General features: G+C 40.3%; 1 protein-coding gene across 1 annotated transcript; it reads left to right on the forward strand.

Annotated features, from left to right (window-relative positions):
- Positions 1-5,406: 5,406 nt before the first annotated feature.
- LOC103701655 (uncharacterized protein At1g65710) lies at positions 5,407-7,834 on the forward strand. Its single transcript, XM_008783805.5, has 2 exons — positions 5,407-6,507; positions 6,635-7,834. Exons 1-2 carry the CDS (start codon positions 5,530-5,532, stop codon positions 7,685-7,687), a joined length of 2,031 nt encoding a protein of 676 aa, XP_008782027.3. The 5' UTR covers positions 5,407-5,529; the 3' UTR covers positions 7,688-7,834.
- The last annotated feature ends 3,451 nt before the right edge of the window (positions 7,835-11,285 follow it).

The following is an 11,285-nucleotide window of genomic DNA, read 5'->3' on the forward strand; positions in this document are numbered from 1 at the left end:
ATGTGGTTGCATATTTGATGGATGGATCTTCATGTTTGGTGTCATGTGTTGGGTCACTTATGCTCATTGCACCACTTCCTTCTCTATGTTGGTACCAACTTCTCGAGAAGTCTTACTGTTAACATGTCACTACTTTCCTTGCCTTATGGCCTTCTATTAATGTATGCTGGTTACAAAATTTAATATGTGTTATGTCATTCTGAAGCATAGGAGATTCTCTTTTTCTGAATTATTTTCTGTGCCTTTTACCTTAGAGGTCTTTTTATATTGCATAAGAATCCTATATTCAATGATAATATTTTTTTTTCTGTTTCTAATGTTCTTGGAAGTTAGGTCTCCAAGAAAATCTAAAAAAATCTTCCAAGGAAATCTAAAACAATATTCAATGTATTCCTTGTGTTTTATTATCTAATGTTCTTGTGTTTTATTATCTATTTGTTATAAGATGAACCCTTTTGAGCTTGTTTCTATGTTTGTGAGCCCATCTCTTAGCCAATTGTCGATGTAATTGATTATAAAAATATGTTCTCCTTAGACCTGGGTAGTTGTTAGGTCGGGCCAAGCATATCTCTAATATCAACAAAAGGACAACAAGCTTAAGATCGGCCTGATCCAAACTTGAGCCTAAAAATTGTGGTTTGAGTTTGGCTTGGTGGGGAAAGAGGGGACCTATGCCTAATTTAGTCTATCTCAAACAAGTCCAAATACTTGCGCTTAGCCTGACGCAACCAGGATAATTGAGTGGCTCCAGTGGCTTGGTTGGGGGGCTAAGAGAGAGAAGGGGAGTGGAGGGATGGGGGAAGGGAGAGGGGTGTTTTGGCCTTTCATGCTAATTCCATAGGCCGAATGGCTTCCGTGGCCATACAGTGGGCTAGAGAGGAGGGAGAGTAGAGAAAGAGGGAGAGGGAGGGAGAGTAGAGAAAGAGGGAGAGGGTTTTTGACCTTCCAAGCACCTATGGTAGGTCGAACGGATCCAACGATGAAGAGCAAGCAAGAGAGAGGGAGAGGGAGGGAGCGGAGGAAGGAAGAAGGAGGAGAGGTCGAAGCTCACTTGTTAGGTAGAGCAAGGGAGGCGATGATGGTTGTGATTAATAGTCGAGGAGGGGGCACAAGGCATGGGGTGATAGCTAGAGGAGGACAAAGGGGAGCCAAAGAGGGAACTTTTAAGAATATGTATAAATCATTTATTTATGAAAAAATTCATGTCTATTTGAGGTCAAGTTAGGCTGAGCCAGATTGAGTCAATTAGCTAAACTTTGGCCAGCCCGAGATTGGTTCGATTTTCAGTCAAGCTTGAAAATCTAAGACTAACACAGCCCATCGAGTCAAAAGGCTATGCGGAGGCCTACCCATAATTGAGCCATGTGGACCAAGCTAGTTTCTTACATGTCTAGCATTTATTTTAGTAGATACACCCACCCATCTTCACTTGCCAATAGATGACTTTGAAAGAGCATACCAACCAAAAGGATAGTATATTTATCAAATATACAACAAACAATCTTGATTAATAAGATCGTAGCCGTCCATCAAATGCTCCTTCATAAGCCAATATTAGTTAGTTCAATGGGTTTAATGTGGATCCTTAAGTTATTATACTATGATTCTAGAGGTTATTCATATAATAGAAAATCAATTAAAAAGTTAAAATGGTCGAGCCAAAAGTGTTTTGAGAAAAAGGCATGTTGTGCTATCGAGATCTTCATTTACACTTCAAGTGCAGTCGTTTCTCCTTATGTTGCCAAAAATTTCTGAATTCTTTTTGTTATCCAGGGCCTTGGAGTGTTTAGTCTGATACAATGAAGTTTTTTTGAGTTAATAAATAGAGGTAATGTGATACATATTATACAAATTATATATCTCACTTTTGCAAGATGACACATTTGTATATATGGTGTTCAAGTCAAGGTGCGCTATCTCAGTGTTGGGCTCCGTATCGGTGCCACCTTGTCACTATATTGGGACACCCGGCATGAGGGCGGTTCAGCGTACTGAGTGTCGATACGTCTCCTATATCATGTATCGGTACAGTACGGTATGCTCCATACCGCATGGTTTGCTATGGTATGGTATGGCATACCATTGTTCAACCCATTAGGAGCACCCTCATGGATTTATTTATTTTATTATGATTTGATGATACTATAAGGGGCAAATTTATTTATTTTATTATGATTTGATAATACTATAAAGGCCATCAATACAAATGTACTTGATTGTTTTTTATAAAAATGGTCTAATCATGGATTAAAGCACCCATAATATAACAGTTGTATTAGCCATACCGTATTATTAGGGTATTGGTATCTGTATGCCCCTTGGTACCGAGCTGTATTGCTACATGGTACTGCATCTCACTTCTAATGTATTGGTCTGGGATCATGCATAGATACATGCTTGCATGCATATGTACTTATGTAAGAAAGACCACTGGTGCACCTGCAGGGTCCTTTCTCTTCATAAATATTGATAATCAAGATACTAAGGCTGTCTAAATAGTTGTTTCCTGTATGAAAGGATGTGATGCAAGGATCCCAAGGGCCAACTAAAGTTGTTGATGAGTAAGAACTGTGGAGATTTTATTGAGCACCCCTAGCGTGAGGACTTGTAAATCACTGCACTGTTTGGCCAGTTCGATCATGAATTCTGTCTCCTGACAGTTGAAACTATTCAACACAGTGTAGCAATGGTCTGATGCTGGTGCATGAACTATTGCTGAAACTCATTATGCCCAGACTAACACAGAACTAGCGACCACTTCTGCATGTCCATTTTGTGGTGTTTATAGATACTATAATGTAACTGAGACTTGCTTTTTCATGGATGACTTTCAAAGTTGAAAATAGATTTCACCATTATTTATGTGATTATCCATAAGACAAACCCTGTTTTTCCAGAAAGCTGTACTGATAAATATGAGTGTTGATGCTTAGCAAAAACTTCTTCCTGGTTGATTGAATGATTCCTTGTTACTTGAGCAAACTCAAAGGAAGTTTTTCAATTGTATATACCTTATTGACTGGAGGAAGAACATCATATTGGCTTTCAATTCATGTGATGTAAAGTGGTTGGATTGACAAAACCGATGAATGTAGTATTGACCTCTTCAAGAGTTCTTAAGAGCCTTCTACCCTAGCAGATCCTGTTTATGAACATCTGTAGTTTCTAATTCAGCAGCATAAGTCAGCTATATCAGGCTTGACAATTTCTATGCATAATGACTGATACACTTCTGCTGAATAAAACAGTCCAGTGATTTTCCTATTTCATGTTTATGGCTTTCCTTGCAAAGCGTATTTAAAGTAGCATAATATCCACATATTAAAGCATTCAGACCACTATCAATGACTGGATATTGGAAAACAAGAAAGATTCTAGTTTTAAGTTTTATAGAAGCTTTACATAGTAGCAAGCTGGAAATTTGCCTGTATATGCCCTTGAGAAAGTTTAAAACATTATTGCTCTCAAAAAGTGTGAAGTACTTCAAGAGTTTATAGGATAAACTTGGAAAACATTGAATTTAGTATATTGGCAAGGCTTTGATGTCATTTTCTCGACTTTGTCACCACTCCATCAACAAATATTTGATATTGAGGATACCATATGGGATTGTAGAGACTGGGAATATTATCGAAGGTTAAATTTCTTCTGGATTCTCATGACAGCAGACACTCCACATGGAGTTTCTGGACATGAGTCTTACTATGTGTTAGGCCATCTGAAGATATTTACATCTAAGAAAATCCTTTCTGAAAAGTAAGGATATGGCAGATCTTAAATTGCTCCCAGTTGACCGCCCTTGCTAAATAACTTGGGTACAAAATCCTGAATTTTGTTTAAAAAAGAGTACTTAGTATAAACTTCATGCACCAATCACATCTTAAACAAGATTTTCCTGTTGAGGTTTGAAACGATTATTATTGATGCACACGGCTCTCGATGGGAACGAATGTCCAAGGACATTTAAGATTATAGTTTATTTTGTGGCATAAAGATGTTTTCCTAGTTAAGCAAACAAAATTCCTTTTATCAAGAGGGTTGCATGAAAACTAAAGAGAGTCCATGAAACTTATCCAATTAAAATTATAACTAGAACAAATATGTCAGTGAACTTAGTACTACAGGCTTATGGTAGTATGAAGCAACGAAATAGAGGACGGATTTTCAAATAAGCCGTTTTCCTAAGATAACCTTTTCCGAGTATTTTGTTTCGCTACATCATTCAGTTACATCACTAGACGGTCTACTCACTGTATGGATGAACTGCAAACTTGAGTGGTGGTTTTTTTCTTTTTCTATTTTTTTTTTTAAGTTGAAATCCCAAATGGAGTGCAAATTAGCACTCAAAAACCAGAGGTCAAGCTTCATGCAAAAAAGAGGCGGTGCGGGGTTTGTCATTAGAGATTCGAACTCTTGGATAGTGGCTGCTGGTGGCTACCAGATTTTCGATAACTTAGTTTTTAAAGTAGAGCTGCAGGTGGCTTGGGCCGCTCTAAGCCATGCTTGGTGTGTGCTATAGGCTGGCTCGGTTATATTGAAAGGTGACTTGGCCACCATAATCAGCTGGATTTAGAATAGCCCGAGTGGGGGTGGAGGAAGATACCTTCTTGCTTTTGGATATTTGGGCCATGGTAAGTGATGGTGTGGTTTTTAGGCCAGATATATGTTCAGAGAGGCTAACGGAGCTGCGGACTGAGTGACTTCTTATATGCTTGTTACTTTGAAGGATTCTACAGATCGAAGAGGGGGAGTTGCCCAGATATTTTGAGATTTATTATTTTTTGATTTTATTAGATGTATTCATATTCGAACGGTAGATGCTTTTTTTAGCAAGAAAAAAAAAAAAGAAAGAAAGAAAAGAAGAAGAAGAAGAAGAAGAAGAAAACTACAACATCGCAAGAAGCATGGAATACTAAAGGTGACGGCCACCCACTCCGTTACTCCTTTTTTTTTATTTTTTTTTAGAGTACGAGCCAACAACAGCCCCTCCTCATCCCACGTGCCCCAAGTAGGCGTTCAACGGTCGATTCCATTTCCAGCCCAGCCCGCTGTTTTTACCCCCACATTGCTGGCCCGATCTGGAAGATGCGGATAGGACGGACTCCTGAATATAGCCGTTTTCAGACCGTTAAATGCACAAAACTTAAAGTCCAATCTTAAAATCGAAACGATAAATATATAATTGAAGCTGGGCCCCACCCAGGTGGGCCCATCGTACCCCAAAAGGCCTTTACAGGACGGGCATCCAACGGCTATCTTGCAGGCTCCCTCCCGTTGTAGGAAAATTATTTTGAATCCCGTCACGCCTCAAGAAGACCTCCCTTGTTTCAAACGGGAGTTGGCGGTCCAAAAGCGCTTACCTCTTTTCCCCTCCTCGATTCCCGGACCCACATTTAACGGCTCTCTTGCAGGCTCCTTAACATCCCGCCCGTTGTACAAAATTATTTTGAATTCCTTGAGGCTTCCTTTTTTTTGGGTCTCTCTTAGTCTCTCATCCTCTCTCTCTCTCTCTCTCGTGAAAAAAAAAAAATGGGTCTTTGTTTCAGCAGGAAGAAGAGCCCTTCCCCCCCTCCTGATCCCGCATCAAAATGTATCCCAAATGAGAAGAAGGTGGAGAAGAAGAACGAGAAGGAAAGAGGGGTAGCAGCTCAGCCAGCGGCAAAAGCAGCCGCTGAGACGAAGCCGGTGTTTGTTGTCACTCAGAAGGGTAAGAAGAAAGGGGAGACACCCACAAAGAAGATCCCACAAAAAGAAGATGGCAGCAATGGCAGGGATCGGAGTCCTTTGGCGGTCGCCGTCCCACCGGCCGCCCCGGTGAGGACATCGAGCTGCACGAAAGAGGAGATGGATGCTGCACTCATCCAGTGCGGTCGCCTCAGCCAGAGCTCCTCAGAGAAGGCCTCTAATGCGAACGGGGGTGGGCATAGGAAGTGCTCGGGCTCGAAGCGGAGCTACGATTTCGATCACGAGAAGAAGGGGGATGAGGATTGGGAGAAGCCAATCTCTAGGCCTTCTCCCCACCGAAGGACGCCTGGCAGAGAGCGGTCCGGGATCAGGGAAAGGAGCAGCGGTGGGGGAAGGAGGAGGGCGAGCCGGTCTCCAGGGAGGAGATCCGAAGTTCCTACTTCATCTGGCTCTCCCAGTGATAGATCGAGGCAGCCTGCCAAGATGGTGTCGGTCCCGGCGAGGGAGAAGGGTAGTGGGTCCTCTGCTGTGGCTGACAGGAGAGGTGGGGAACGGAGGAGTGCGTCCCCTCGGTCCCGCTCACCTGCAAATACCACAAGGACGGGAAATGAGAATACCCTGCATCACAATCCTCAGCCTCAATCTCTCGGCCGGAGCTCATTGAGAAAGGCCGAGCAGTCGCCCTGCAGAAGGAGCCCGATGGCCGAGATAGATGACAACTCCCTCAGGGGAGACCAGGCTGGAGGCAGCAACTACAAGGCCCAGAAAACCGAAGAAGGGGGGGAGGAAGGGTTGAGGAAGCTCAGCCAATCACACACTCAGGCAAGAATCACTTACCTCTTGGTTGTTTCCAGTTTATGAGAGATCTTTGTTCTTCTCTGCCATTCTAATCTCTTTCCCCTCTTGTTCTTCTTGTATAATTGATGGGCTTCGATTCGATTCGTTCCAGAAAGCGAGCGAAAACATTGCCCAAATGCGCAAATTCGAGCAGAGAGACGGAGGAGCGGTGGCGGTTTCGAATGGGCTTAGAAGCAAAAGCAATGCCATCAGCAACTCTGTTCGCGAGCAGCTAATGAGCTGCCGAGCGAGGGATGGGCCACTGGAAACCGCGATGGTGGAGGGAGCTGTGCAGGTCGAAGGGGCTCCGACGGATGGCGAGGCTCCTCTGACGAGCGTCGGGGCGGAGAGCCTGAACCCAAGAACCACAACAAGGTGTAGATCTTTGAAGAGATCTTCCAGAGATTTCGACCATGCTCCAGGTCCGAACCCAGAGCCTCACCTCGATCCGACGTCCTGCACCTCCTTCCTGCTCGAAGATATCCACAACTACCACCAGCGGAGCGCTGCTTTTTCTCTCCCCGCTTGCGTCTCCAAGGCCTGCTCCATCCTCGAGGCAGTGGCTGATCTCAACTCCTCTTGTTCTGAGAACAGGAGCTCTCGACCAGAGCGGTCTGACAACAATAACGGCGCGCTCCATGGGCGATTCGGAAGAAGAAGGGGTTTGGTTCCCAAGGGGCCATTCATTGAAGAATCCGAGATCATCGCGAGGGATGATCTGATGGAGCCCGGCCTCCACAAATATGTCTCGGTGCGAGACTTGGGAGGTGAGATGGAGCCGCAAGAATCAGCGGGGAGCAATAGCTTCATAGGACAGCCCTGGTCTTCTCCTTGGGAGCCCAATTCAATCGATTCCACCGACCGCGATTGGACCTCGCATTCTAACAATGGCGACGAAGTCGAACAGCAGCGGCAAGAGTCGATGCCAGGGATTGCCCTAGACTCTGAAGCTCGGGGCAGGAGACTGAGGGGAGGATCTAGCAGCAGCAACAGCCTCCCAACGACAACATCATCGGGTTGCAAGGAGAGAGATTCCGATCATCATCGCCGGCGTCGCCGTGGTCGTAGCGGTTTTGGTGGTGGTGGTGGGAGTGGAAAAGCCGGTGGTACTCGGTCCTCGTCACTTCCTGGTAGCTCTTCTAGCAGCAATATCATGTGGCGTTAGTGTCTGCAAAGCAAGACAGTTTGCTCTTCAAAGAAGTGATTTTTTATCCTATACATTGTTCAAGCCATGTATGTATATATATGTACACCCTTTTTATTGTTCTTGTTGATGCAGAACCGGTTGCTGATCACTGCTGATTGTGGAAGACGTCACAGTTGTGGAGATGTTTTAGTCGTGGATGAAGTTTGAGATCAACCATCTAAGTTCCGCTTCGTCTAGTCAAAAGTCCTTCTGAATTCAAACTCTGTTTCGAACGAGTCAAGAGTTCGAATTCAGAAGAACTCATGACTAGATGAAGCGGAAATAAGATGGTTGATCCCAACTCTTCCTTAACAGCAACTTCATCCACGACTGAAACATCTCCACAGCTGTGACGTCCTCCACGATCAGCAGCGATCAGCAACCCTACATCACTTGTTGTGTCTAGTATTCAATAGAAAGCTCGAATCATTTTGTTCCAGTGTGAAGATTGATTTGTGTTAGCCATGTGAAGCTATTATCTGCATTGAATTTGCTCTTTGGCTGCTTCACTTTACTGGATGTTATTTATGATTGGTATCATGTGGTTTTGTATGACCCCTTCAAATAACAGATTTGGTCATGCCTGCAGCTTAAGAGCAGTAGAGAATCCTGCATTGGACCCCAGAGAAGTTTAATGCTGCGATGGAGATCCGCATAGAAAAGTAGTAGTGATGGCAGGAAAACATCTTGAGAGACCACAACTGTGAGATCTGACAATGAGACACTAAGATCCTAAGCCCCTACTCTCACCAAGTATGGATGAAACCAGTGCTAGCTAGAGCCAATGTTTCATAGTCTTATTTGGATTTCTGAATGACAAGAAAAATAACATCTCAGTATGTCGCAGCGCAGCGAAGTATCCTATCATTCACAGTCCGATGACTGGAAACATTGTCATAAAAGCTCCTTTTTATTAGTAAATTCTCTGAAAAGCTCTTTTTTTGCTGAAATTTTTTCCAATCGTGTCATGATCAATGTATGACCTACTCTAAAGGCGAAGTAATGCAAGGATTCCAAACAGGCAATCAGTCCTAAATTATGGTGCACATCGATTTGGTCTCTACCACAGTAAACTTGAAGTTGCTCAAATTAAAGTTCCGGATTGAGCTCTTATCCATAGTTCAGTGGTTGCTGATGCGATCCAAATGTTGCAATTAGTTAAGTTACAATGTCCATGATCTATATATACCAAAAAAACTTCACTTCTGTAAAGAAGTGAACTAGAACTCCTCTATAATTTGAAGTTTTCATTAGAAGACAAACCGAAGTTCCTTGTAAAGGATCAAACAAGTGGTGAACCAGAAGTTGAACCATAACTTTGTCGAGAAATACGACATCATGTGGAATATAATCAATAGCATCAGAAGAGGATCTCTTACTATGTCCATGCATACCAGAAATCCTTTATAATTTACTATCTTTTCTTAGCAGGTAAACCCGAACTCATTACCAAGGACAAACAAGAGCGAACTGGAAGTTGAGCCATGACTTTGTCCAGAAATATGGCATTATGTGGAATGTAGTCTAGTAATAGCACATGATTAGGATGCATTGACAATATCTTATGAAATGTATTATGAGTCATACTTCATGCAATAGATCTCTTTCATACTCCTTAACCCTATCCTAAAACTCTTTTGTTTCCTTATTCTTCACCCTACTGATAAGAACTCAATGTCCACATCAAAAAAGATAAGAACTCAATGTTTGCTGATCATATCGGCAATTTTCTCATAACATGAAAAGCCAACATTGAGTTAGCTTTTAAATATGTTGGGAATGGTTAAACATATTGTGAGTGCAACATAGTTTTACCCCTACTTTTATCTTTGTAACTTGGCTTTTATTTAAAAAAAAAAATCACATATAACAATTTCATAAATTGTGCATGGGAATTAAAATTACATGAGTAAAATAAAATAAGTTAATTTGCATTAGTGAGGCTGACGTAAAACTATCTTTCTGTACCCACAATAAGTTTAACCACGGCGTGCAATCAAATTTAGGGTAACTTAGAGTTGGAGATAATAGAAAGGGATTTTATTTGGATTTCAAGGGATTTTTTTATGACATATCGTTTTGTAAATATGAATAAGGAAAGGTGTTGTCCATGAATATGTGATGATAGTGGGTGTTTTATTCAAAAATCCTAATAATGATTGTTCAAGTCATGATGAACAATAGAATTGATGAATGACAAAGTTGTGCTTCAATTTAGCTCCTAGAAAATTATTGTGGCGGGTGAAACATCCAAGAGTTACTCCAAAGCTTTCCTACTTTATTGCTAGAGATTTTTTTTTCAGCGATAATCATGGCATAATAATATAAAATTTTGAGCTAATTTCGTAGATTGATCTATATCATTACTGGTGTGATTCACACTTCCACAAATAGGACTCCAAGATTATCATGTTATTAGCATGCCAAATGAAAAATACAATAATTGTTCACCATGATGAATGAGTTAACAATCACTAATAGCAAGATTTTAGAGACTATGGCATTTACCTACAATTTTTTTTTTTTTAAAAAAAAAGCATTGTAAAATTATGTGACAATCTACTCATCTATTCTAGTCTAAGATAAAAGAGAAAAGAAAGATTACCCTTGATAGTCTTTTTATTTTTATAATAAAGCATCTCTAATAACTTTTTTCTTGCAACTTCTCAGATAATAATAATTAAATCTCTAAATTGGATCTATGAATTACCCAAATATTTGCATGAGAGTGTCCGAAGATAGGTTTAAATCGATTTTACTTGAATTTGAAATAAATTAATTTTCAAGAATATGGATTAATATTTAGTAAATTCACAATAATAATCTGTTATATAAGATCAATATATAAAAAGGTATTTGTGCCATCCATATATTCTCTAATTATGATGAAAGCACTCGTCACAATGTTATGGTGGTTCTAATGTTTAGCATGCCTTTTTGTTGTTATACACTATGATCACCATGTAGTATTTCTATGGCATGTCGACTATATTATAGGCATATATACTCGCACATTACAAATTAACAATATAAAATTGGCAACCTTTTTAATAGTGTTATAATCAACCCCCGACAAGTATTGCTTAAACATTGTTACAGTTTTAAAATTCAAAAAGGTTTTTTAGATTAATACTTTTTAATTATATACAATTATATTATTTAATATAAACTAGTTCATTAGTATAAGCCATTTGATGGAACAAGGACTCGTTATTGCCATCCAAAAAATAATAGAAAATAGCATTTTTAGTTTTTATAATTTATATTAAAGCATATTATGAATTTTTTTTTTTAGTTTGACCATTGTATAGTCACAAAAATATCATTAAAAATAGAGTTTGACATGTGATTTTTTTGAGCTTTTGAGTATCATTAGCTGCAAGAGAGTTCGGAGCCCAGTCCATAAAAAATAATTTGAATATTTAGAATCTTTGTTGAGTATTTTTTTTCTAAACTTTCTATAAAGAGATTCATATTTTACATACATGCATATGTATATAATAATTTTAAAATATATATTATACTTTATGTACATAAATTATGAAATAGGTATTGCAATTTTAGATAAAAATTTAGC

This window comes from Phoenix dactylifera, chromosome 6 (genome assembly GCF_051530095.1).
Source record: "Phoenix dactylifera cultivar Ajwa chromosome 6, Ajwa_hap1_PhDact_Kaust_v1.1, whole genome shotgun sequence".
In the NCBI taxonomy this organism is placed as follows: Eukaryota; Viridiplantae; Streptophyta; class Magnoliopsida; order Arecales; family Arecaceae; genus Phoenix; species Phoenix dactylifera.